This window comes from Limulus polyphemus, unplaced genomic scaffold (genome assembly GCF_000517525.1).
Source record: "Limulus polyphemus unplaced genomic scaffold, Limulus_polyphemus-2.1.2 Scaffold1152, whole genome shotgun sequence".
In the NCBI taxonomy this organism is placed as follows: Eukaryota; Metazoa; Arthropoda; class Merostomata; order Xiphosura; family Limulidae; genus Limulus; species Limulus polyphemus.
Genome location: NW_013666762.1, coordinates 10,192 through 21,964, shown reverse-complemented (window position 1 = coordinate 21,964; position 11,773 = coordinate 10,192). Strand labels below are relative to the sequence as shown.

The following is an 11,773-nucleotide window of genomic DNA, read 5'->3' as shown; positions in this document are numbered from 1 at the left end:
ATATATACTATACATATATATATATATATATATATATATATCCATACGCGCACACATACACCCACTTATATCAGATATATGTTACCGTCTATGCTGGAAAATAGTTTCTGCAATTAAATTAGCTTCAGACAAACAGCTTACAAATCTTTTTATATGAAAGCACCTTGTCTTTTTTTAAATTTAAGAATACCTTCCACTAAAATTGTAGCACTTTCAAATAATAAAAATGTGCACTACTTAATTATGACTTTTATACATGTGTAATTACGAATGGAATTGTATCATAATAAATGAATACTGGAATTTTGAACATTTATTCATGTTTTCTTTATATCGTTCTAACTGCAAAAAATCTTCAGAAATTATGAATCTACGTTTCAAATGGACAGCAACTGCCTGTTGCAGAAACCTACAAATGTAGAGGACAACGTTTCGAAAGTCTTCCGCCTTTCATCTTCAGGTCAGTGTGTGTGGTAAAGTTTGGTCTTTATAGTGTTCTAGTGGATTGTGGAGAGTGTGTTACGATTGGTTGGTTAAAACACGTTTCTGATTGGAGGAGAGACTTCCTGTAGCCTCAACCAATCCACAGAACACTATAAAGACCAAACTACACCCCACAAACACGCTGACCTGAAAACGAAAGGCGGAAGACTTTCGAAACGTCGCCCTCTACATTTGTAGGTTTCTACAACAGACAGTTGCTGTCCATTTGAAACTTAGATTCATTATGAATACTCTGCCTAAACAACCTATCAAAGACTACCTTCAGAAATTAGTTTCTTTCACATGCTTTCACATATTTATAAGTTATAAATAATATGTTTCTCAATGTCATCAAATACAGTGTTTCATCATTTTAAGACTCCAAAACACACACTTTCCCTACTAGGAAAAATAATGTGTGAAAAATTCACTCAATTCATAATTATATATTTAATTTTAAAAAATGCAAACATTTAAAGACTTCAAGATACCAAATCAATAGAGAAATAATTCTGTACTCATATTGCATGAATCTCCTAAACTGTTCGTACTGTGAAGATTCTTCTAAGTAAACCAAGTAAAAAATTTAGGAATATATATACAAGATAACTTATAAGCTAATTATTATTCTCACCTTAATTAAGACTTAATTACTAGGAATAGAAAAATTTCACATTAATTTTCTTCCTAAAACTACATGGAAACCTTTTAAATATGCAGAGAAGTAAAAAGATAATTACAAGTGGTAACACGCATCATAGTGCACCATTTTCTATACTAAAAATATAATGTATGGTCAGCCGTTGTTTACAAGATTTTGAAACCTGCTACAAAATGTCTTTTTGTAATTGCCCAAATACAGTGTACTCTGAGTTATATACATAAATTTCAAATTTTAAGATTAAAAATATAATTGAAGCAAAGTCTTTCAACTTACATGATAGCAACATGCTTGTTTCTTGAAGCTATTGTCATACTTCATCTGGATAACTGTTTACATTTGACATCTTGTACAACTGATAATGACCAGCTTGAATATGAATAAATGTTGAAAAAGGTCTGCCTACTCGAAATTTGAGTTTAGGGCTGATGCAATAAACAGTATAGTAATAATTTACATATTTGATAAATAATATAAAGGACTTTACAGGCTTTTTAATTCTAACTTCCTCAATGGTTCATTCTCACAAATTTACTCTTTCAAGATTTTCTCCTGTAAATTATAATTGGAAATAGTTTTGTACAACCAATCTTGTTAAACATTTTTATTGCAGGAAAGCCAAATGTTATGATAATAAAAGAAATCATTATATTTGCTGGTTGTCTATTGACTTTGTTTATACAAGTAAATTTGAAGTTTTATATACTTAACTCTAAAGGATAGTCTTTATAAAAAATTTATGGTTTAATGGTTATAAGTTGACATAAAATATTTGAATAATATGAAAAAAAGAGAATTTAATATTTATGGTTTTACAAAAATAATCTGGGAGAAAATTTATTATCCATTTTAAGAAATTCTCTACAATAAAATGTTTAAGTAATATTTACATCAGTTTTCATAATGAATAAACAGCAACAAAATTTTAATAATGGACAAAGTCAAAAAGTAAATCTAACTCGCAATTATTAGTCTTTATTACATTATTTAAGTAATATTGACCATCATTTGCTATATTGTTATATTCCATATTTAGTATATATGAACATATTAATAATGAAGGTTGATTTAAACTTTTAGATTTATTTATGTAAATTAAATAATACCAGATTCCCTCACACCTGAATTTTTGTACATATTCAAAAATATGAAGCAATAATTTTCAGGACTGGATAACAACTACCTTACCCAAAGCACAAAAACTAGGTATTCTAAATATTAACAATTTAAACATATTTAATAACATAGAATTAAGGTTGCAATTACAAATTTATTAATTTATAAAATTAACAAAAGTAAAATGTGTACTTTTCAATGATAAATATTTAAAAAAAAGTAAAATATAAAATTTCAACTTGGTGAGAGCTTGTATGATACATTAATCAACTGTAAAATCCCGGCAAGTGAAGATAAAACTCCTAAAATTCCTACAGTTGCCGGTGAAAATTTCACAATTTTTAAGTTGGTTAGTGGAATCCAAAAATCACATCCATTCTTTATGAGTTCAACAGTTACTGATCGGTGGTAAATCATCCAGTTTAGAAGAGCTTGTAATAAAACACTCCATGAACTTCTGGCATAAGGAAAAACAGAAGACACAGAAACAGCACAAGTTTGCGAGCCCTGGATTTGTAATAAGGTTAAAATTTCGTACATATCTCGCACCAAGTTCATAACTAGAGAATATAACCAAAACCTATTGCTCAATTTGGACCACTTATCCTTACTGACATTAGCAATTCCAGCTTGCCCAAGCCATAATACATGATCTGCCAGTAAGTATAGTGCTAAATTGATACGAGAAAATGTGATGGTTATACGCAATATCTGGTCAGGAATGTTAATAGTTGACAACGCACTGTAGAAGACATCAAGGCTTCGACCAAATCGAAACACTGGAAAAAAAAAAAAAAATAGAATTAACATTTATAACTGGCGAGTTTTTTTTTGTTTATGTGATCTATCATAGGTTTATGCTCATCATTATGTACATGAATTAAAAGAAAATAAACTTATGTGCAGTTAAGCATTATTTTACATAAACACAAAAGATTAAGCAATAATCTATTTATTTTTCAAGCTGTACTAATATTCATATTAAAAACTTTCAAATTCTTGTAGACCTTATACAACTTTCTTTTTATAAATAAGTTTTTATCTTTGCACGTCACTATGTGTATTGTTTCAAATATGTAATTTCATTATTTCGTATATATTTTTTTGTCAAACTTCTACAGAACTTGGTGATTTGTTAAGTAAAATACTTAAATGTAAATCTTTGATTGAAAGATGCAATATGATTGTAAACAATGTTATTAAATTAAGTTAATTTGTAATAAAATATTTTATTAATTTTTGCTGATTTTATACACAAAAAACATTAATAATGATTTCTTACAATTGGAACATAGTCTGAAACATACCATGAAAAAAAAACCACTACTACAGAGTTTCATTAACATATTTTTCAGAACTACATGAAAGAAGCAAATATTTAATTTTACTCCATTAAAATTGTGGAAACATCTTTAAGTTCATTTTTGACAAAAAAAAAAAAAAAAAAGAACATACACAACAGCATTTCACTTTTATCAAAATACAATTATGATTTTTTGTTTGTTATACAGATGAAAATTGACTACAATGGGCTGAATAACCTTCTATTTTCTTAGGTTTTATGTTCTTATGGTTTATTGTTATACAAACCAACTTAAGGAGGGTAGGGAGATACCTCTGTCCATTCTTTCCCAAATATAACTTTGGGAGACACGTTGGTTCTTTGTTTCTCATACAAGCACTTATATTACAAATATCCCTTTGTTATTTGGTGGAGGTCAGGAGGTTACTACTTACATTTTCTGGCTGTGCTAAAGGTGTACTCAAGGTTCTTTAATCTGAAAACCACTTCCTTTTCATGAGAGTATTTTTCCATCAAAGCCCATAACATTCTTGTACCATACTGGACTAACCTGAAAATATAAAATTAGCTAGTGTATATCTATTTTGTTACTAACACTACTAGTAGTAGAATAATAGTAACTGGTCTTATTCTTGAATCTAATGCATTAATCTTTAAATCTGAAATACTCATCTTTAAAATCAATATTTAACTTTTTATACTCTAAATCTTGTATTTTCAAACACCTTTTTACACTAGCTACCTACCAATCTCCATCACCACTATACAAGTTTAGTTAACAACCTTTAACAAATTTCTGGTCTACTTAAGTGGGGCCCATCTCTAGCATATAACTTACACTTACCCTGAAAACTATCCCAAAGGATCAACCAGCTCACCTTTTGCTTTAAGCATATAACCCTGATAACCTATGGTTTAAGCATACTGAGTAATTCATTCCTAAATCTAGCCTGAGAGAATACTCCCTAAAAGGCCACACACATCTATTTCTATATCCTAAACCTCTGAAGGAGTAGTATATCAAATATGCAGTTTTGGTGCCCTTTGCCCATCTTAAAGGAAAACTGTTAAAATTAGGGTAGAGATGAGCTAGCTACTAGAATATCTTAAGTAATTTAGGCTACAAAAAAAAAAAGCTTAAAATTTCTAATTTTTTTCTTGAACTGACTATGGAAGAATTAAGTGTGATGTGAATCAGGTGTTAATGACTATTGGAGGTTCTGGCATCCTTAAATTCCTAATGGTGGTACGTTTAAGCAGTAAAATTAAAAGATGGGTAAAATTTGAATGTCAGACACGGTATAGTGTCAAACTTGTCCAATGAAAAATAAAATTTTGGATATATAAATATTTGTAATTAATTGTCCAATGATGTAGTGTGTTAGCCCTAATTATTTTTCCTCTTAATGAGTATGTGAATTTTATTCTGGTACATACATGTGAAGATCTACATATATCTTAGCTTTTATTTATGTTTTGGTGAATGAGAAGCAACCTCAATGGATTAAATGGCTCTCTCACCTTGCTCATTTTGTGATTTTATGAACTGTGATCTTCTTAAAACTTTGCTGTTTATTTTTCAAATTTACTTGTACTTTTCCAAGTTATCTATAACAGTATAAAATTTAAAACAGGTTTCAACAACAAACGTAAAATGTGATGGGCTTATAAGTTTAAATATAACTTACATTTTTTTTTCATCATTGGTTTACTGACAATGACACTATAGTTTTTAAAATTTTAACAGTAACAGTCCTTCATCAGGAATTTCTCTACCGTTTGTAAAGCTTAAAAATGTTAGTGGGCCTAAAAGTAAAATTAATCATTCTATATAAATTGCTTATTTATAACTTTCAATATAATTATGATATGTTTCAATAAGTTGAGGATTTATTATTTTGAATTCACACGCATGTGACTAAACTAAAGTCTAAAGTTAGTAATGACAGTAAGTAAAGTAAAACGGTAAATTAATTCATTGTTCAATTAAGATTAAAAGTAATAAGATTTGCATATTATAACTTTTTACGTAATATAACTTAAACTATAATAACAATCAACAATGCCTATCTTATAACAGAAATTTTAAGCCTATTAATAAATTAATTTCCTCAAAGTCTCGTTACAATCGAAATTTAATAATTTCTTCAACTCAGTTAAGTTCCACTGTTCGTGTTTGAAAACAATTTTTATTTTTTAAACATACCTCAACAGTTTCTCTCTCCCTGCGGTTTGGGAATTAAACTTTACTAAATTTCCCAATATATCTGAAGACATAGATGATTTTGATGCCATATTAATTATTTTTTCCTTCTAGAAGAAATACACGATTCTTTTTAAGTTATGAAAATCTAGTTACAACCAGGAAAATTTGGCTCATTTTCACGTCACGTATTACAGTAAGTTAAATGTACACTACTAGATGCCCCCGCAAGCGCACACCACAATTTGAGCTCACTCCAGAATAGTAAGAAAAATATCAATAGAAAAAATAAACAAGTATAATTAAAAAAATTATAATTTTATAAAATCAAGTAGGGATCGATGTATACGTAATCTACCTAGCTATAGTAATATAGAGCTTCTAATGCTACAAAAACTATTGAAACAAGTCAAGCAAAACTGAGTTACTTACTTGAAAGTAAAAAAAAAAAATATCTCTACTTTGGCTCAGACTAACTTTATTACAGTGTTCCAAAGTGGGCATAATTTTTTTTTTAATTCTAAGTAACTCAGTTTTTGTGGTTTTGATTTCTCTTGTTTCAATACTTTTTGTAGCATTAAACTTTTCTATATTACTATGGCTAGCTAGGTTACGTGTATATCGATCCCTACTTGTCTTTATAAAATGTTTTGCAATACTTTTTTGTTTCCTTTTTATTAGCTATATTTTTGTGCGCCAGCAATACCAAGTGTGGGGCGCGCGTATAACCAATTCAATTTTTATCGCTCATCAGGATCTCTACTAACCTACCCTCAAATCTAATTATATGCCTAAAGTAGCGCATCATCCGTTTTATATATATTAGTATCCTTTTCGGTAAAAGAAAGGAATTATTGCGACCCACAGAGAAAAAAAAAAAGTTCAGTGAAAGATTTAGAGCGATAAGGTTCGCCATTTTTTTTCTGTACGCTTGTCTGTAAAAGTCACTTATTTACTTAGATGAAAATTCGTTGAAATAGGAACTTTGATTCACTCCATAAACACGTATATAGCGATTTAGGCGGCTTTATTAATACAATGAGCTTTAGTTTTGCTCAGCCAATACTGTGAAATAGTCATTGCTAATATTCAGACATTTCATAGATGATTTTAAACGGGCGGTTTTTATGGCCGCCATTTTGTTTCATCACGATCCCTACTATAAAGTACTATGTGATAAAGATAACATAACGTAGCTATAATACGAAAGAAAATGATAAAAACAGTATAACCTGAGCGCTTTGGAAATGTGGACCTTTCTTCGGGGTCAAACCGTTTCTCCTGAAGAAGAAAGGTCCACCTTTCGAAAGCGCTCGGGTTATAGGGTTTTATCATTTTGTATCAAGACTTCTTGAACCTACGTGTTTTTCTGACATCATACCTATAATACGAAACGTTACACAATTACTGACTTATGCAAGAAATTACTTTTTCTTCTTTAGAATCACAAACTCTCTGAAGAACATTTTAACTTTTGCTTCACAAAACAGAATAGTGAATCTAATATGCAGACGAGCAGATGTAGTAAATTCTGCAGGTGAAATGGAAGAGACATGAGTCACAAGACACGATTTTGGAGTCAAAATAATAATAGAGCAATTTATTTTTATACACGTATGAAATTTAGGTACACAGGTTATCATCTGAGTGGTTATGCCTATTGTTGATAAAATGATTGTAGGTAAACTAGGAATGTTAAACACTAGTAGTAGTACACATGATAAAGTCTAGATATAGCAATAACAGGAACAGATCACCAACAACAATCCTTGGCATTCTCGGAAAAACGTAAAATGTACGCAATTTTTCGAAGACAGAGTGGATCCTGCCGAAATTTCATGCACGCCATTTTTTTGTATGGCTGACTGATCAATTAAATAAAAAGTAATGGCAGGTGAAAATATCTCTTGCTCCACGCAACAGTCGCAAGGTATGCTACAGTATAAGGTCAAACAGGAACAATACTACTATGTCATTAATATTTACTTCCAATCAGAGTAATTAATCCACTTACAACGAATCTACGAAAAAAGACAACAAAAATATTAACATGGTTGTAAGTATAGCTAATTAGATATACTTTTCTTAAGTTCTTCCTTAAGATTAGAATACATTGTTTCATCAGTTAGATATTCTAGCTGTTAACGATACATTCAGTCGTAAACTCAATATCTCACGAGGTTTGGCCATCTTAAGAGATTTGGGATAATCTTAAATACATAAAGCTAATATTATATTAATAATAATACAAACGATCTTTATAATAAGAGCATAATAGTTATCAGAGCAAAAATAATAAAAGTTGGTATATTCAACATTTCAATCGACACTTTTAATGAAAGAAACATGAGAGTATACTTAACAGAATACACTAACACCACCTGTTGATAATTAAGTTCCTTGGCTGCATGGTCAAGCTAGAGAGATGCACACCTATGGCTGAATTTTGCACATGTTCTTAACTAGATTGAGTATGTCCCAAAATTAGAACTTTGAAAAATTTAAGAATTTTGCAGATAATAAATACATACTATAGGAGACTAAGACATGTTGCATTTGTTCTTAATAGATCCACTACTAATCCAACTCTTCTTGCACAATATCTTGCAACATTTTCCTTTACATTTAAAAGTGTGTTCCAATTTAGTCCTATGACCACTCCTTTATTGTGTCCAACATCTCATGCCCTCTATTATAGCTTGCCTTCAAGTTGAACCACATTTTCTGGTAATCTAAACTCTTTGGTCCACTCCCTTAAAATTCCTACAGCTGTACTATACTACTCCTTATTGGTGGGAAACTATTTTTGCAAGGACAACTTTCAATTTTCCACTTGTGTGTTGTTATGCATCTATACCCAGACTACCAGTTACTGCTCTTAAGTTGACTATCACTACTTTACATTTAAAAGTGTGTTCCAATTTAGTCCTATGACCACTCCTTTATTGTGTCCAACATCTCATGCCCTCTATTATAGCTTGCCTTCAAGTTGAACCACATTTTCTGGTAATCTAAACTCTTTGGTCCACTCCCTTAAAATTCCTACAGCTGTGCTATACTACTCCTTATTGGTGGGAAACTATTTTTGCAAGGACAACTTTCAATTTTCCACTTGTGTGTTGTTATGCATCTATACCCAGACTACCAGTTACTGCTCTTAAGTTGACTATCACTACTGTAGTACTGATACATTCGGTTCCAATTCTTAAACATGAGCTAATATTTCCTCGAAGCACCAAACTCAGAGCAGGCACCATCAGACAACTACTATATTATCTTGATCTTTCCTTGAAAATGAAAATTGGTTTTTGCCAGCTACACCAATAATTGAGTTGGTTCATGTTTGTTTCCTGTTGGTGTTGCAGGCTCAGGTCATTGCTCCTAGGGGAATTTGTACTATCACTATTCAAATTTAGTAGTAAGTGACATAGCATCAACAAGTATGGCAGAATCTACTGTTTCCATGTGAAGCTGCATCTGTTTGAGTATCCCTTTAAAAAACATATTTACTCTAACCTTGGGAAAGTACAAGCAAATGAAATTTGATGTGAAATCTTCATGGTTTGTTAGTTTCAGCTTGAATTTGTCCCCTTTACATCATGGAGTGTGATTAATAATTTCTACTCTTACTCTTAGAGATTGTTTTATTGGGGAATCATATAATTCAAACCAGATTTAGTAGAGATATTTTAATAAATACCTATTAGTAGTATCTATCTGCCATAATGGTTCCATCACTGGAATAACCAGACACTGAAAACTGTTGTATTTCTACAACATTAGAAGATATTATGATGCCCATACCCATGAAAGGATGAACTCCATTTAAGAGTTGGTATAAATGACTTAATTTTTTTGTACCTCACTGAATATACTGCTTGTGAGCCACAGCAGAATCTCCCTCTATTACAAGTTCTCATCTTTTAAGCATTTCATTTTTTGCAAGTTCAACTTTGGGTAACTGCTCATAATCCTCTAACAGAACTTCTTTTGGGGGAAAACAAGCAGCAACAATGTCATTCAGCTCTTTACTGGTTACCTTATATATTTTATGGACAGATCAGACTTAACCTATGTTGATGAATTTTTCTGACAAATGTTGATACTTCTTGTTTCAAGCCATTTGAGCATTTACTTACCAACAAGTTTAAAAAGGTCACAAGTTATTTCTCTTCACAAAAAATAAGCTTTAATTCCAGGATGCTGTTTTTATCTATAACTGACAAGGTTAGATAATACTTTGTGTGTTATACTTGAATATGAAAAGTGAAGTGTAAAAAGAAGACACTGAGAAAACAGAGTTGAGTGAGTTAAATAAATGCTGATGTTTCAAGTTGGTTATCATGAACAGACTACTACCCCTAAGATAACTGTAATAGATAACTGGTTACTTGGGGGATCAAAATTTTAGCTAAGAAGTCAGACATCCACGAATGCACTTTACTGAGAGGACAGAAGAAATGAAACAAAGAAAAGTCAACAAATGTGCTGAGGGAATCCCATTTACATATCTTGAAAATGGCACCAGTGGAAATGTGTTTCTGACATAGTAAGGACTAGTTAAAAAGCCTCTTCGTTAAGTGTAAGATATTTAAAAGCTTGAAATGGCAACAGGAAGACAAACACCACAAATCACATACTGACAGTGCTGCAACAGGTTTAGTGATACACATTTATAACAAATAATTGTTTCACTAGTTCTGTTCAGCTTCCTTGTATTCAGAAATGTATTTGAATAAGTCTCATAAAAAAGCAGCAGAAATAACTTGAGAATAAAAAGTGAAAAAAAAACTACTCATAACCTGATGCCAAAATAATTTTATAGGGCTCTAGAGAAGAAAATAAAAACAATAGGAATTTTGTGTCCATTTGTTTTTTAGAATACTTGACTGAGTTATTATGTACATAAAAAAAAAGACAGTTTCGAACCACATAAGCCAATACACATGTATCGTATAAAATATGAGCAACAAATTAGTAGATCAATAAAGCTTTACAAATGCGTCATACTTTACTAGTGTTTAATTATATTAAAAGTTCTCAACTAATGATGCTATCTCACTGATTTGTATTGGTATCAGGAGTAATCTGAACACTAATTCATATGTCTGTTGTCAGCAGTTGTCAAAATTTTCACTTCACACAGAAGAAACTCACTTTAGGTTTGTGATCAATTTTGCAACCTAATATATATCATGAATCTAGTCTTAGCAGTGAACTCAAAAAACCAATTAAAACTTTCATGTAATGATCCAAGTTAAACATTTTAGAAAACGTTTAGTTGAAATTGATGTTTTTCTCTTAAATCTGCTGATTCTGTAATTCAGTGCTTTTTTCATTTCAGCAAGAACTAGTGTTGAAAAAATAACGTTTCTCTTCACATTCTACACAGAAAAATGTGCTTTTAATAAAGTTGATGAAATGTGCATGTTAAATACTCTTGATAATTTTGTGAAAAAATAGGCTTTTGTGTTTTAATCAAGTACATCAGTACACTCCTGATGCAAATAATAGAGTTGACTGCACCTAGTTTTAGGTAGATGAAACTAGTAGAAACTGAAGACTTACAGTAATTTATTCTGCAACATGCCAATAACTATGTATTTAGTGATCAAAACATAATGAAAGGTAAGGGATGCAATGATGCATGCAAGGTTAGTGAAGTGCCACAATGGTTGGGAATTTACCAGTTGATTAACAGACAGGCTTGTCGACAAGGGGGGGGGGAACTGCCCAGGGGCCCGGGCAAATGAAACCTAGTTATGCTGTAAAGCCCGCAAAGCATCTTTAGGCTATATCTTCATTTAATGATAAATACCATAGTTTTTGGCTTTTCTTTGCACATAGACTCTTGATACATTAAGAATGACTGAAATAATAATTTGAGTAATAATTAATGTGTATTTGTTACTTTATAGATTTAATAGATATTTGTTGTTACCTTATTAACGTTTTTATGCTTATACTGTGAGGTAAAAACAGCTGCTTCTATGATATTTTCTGGTTT

At 30.9% G+C, this 11,773-nt stretch overlaps 1 protein-coding gene across 2 annotated transcripts; it reads right to left on the bottom strand.

Annotated features, from left to right (window-relative positions):
- Positions 1-2,428: 2,428 nt before the first annotated feature.
- On the bottom strand, positions 2,429-5,982 carry LOC106462371 (peroxisomal membrane protein 11B-like). Of its 2 annotated transcripts, none has more exons than XM_013922289.2 (3): positions 5,770-5,982; positions 3,998-4,113; positions 2,429-3,039 (listed from the first exon to the last, which is right to left on the bottom strand). In XM_013922289.2, the coding sequence occupies exons 1-3, from the start codon at positions 5,856-5,858 to the stop codon at positions 2,495-2,497; spliced, it is 750 nt and encodes a 249-aa protein (XP_013777743.1). In that variant the 5' UTR covers positions 5,859-5,982; the 3' UTR covers positions 2,429-2,494. The 2 variants fall into 2 exon arrangements, with proteins under 2 accessions (XP_013777743.1, XP_022245322.1); XM_022389614.1 differs by lacking the exon at positions 5,770-5,982 and adding an exon at positions 5,085-5,158.
- Between the last annotated feature and the right edge of the window lie 5,791 nt (positions 5,983-11,773).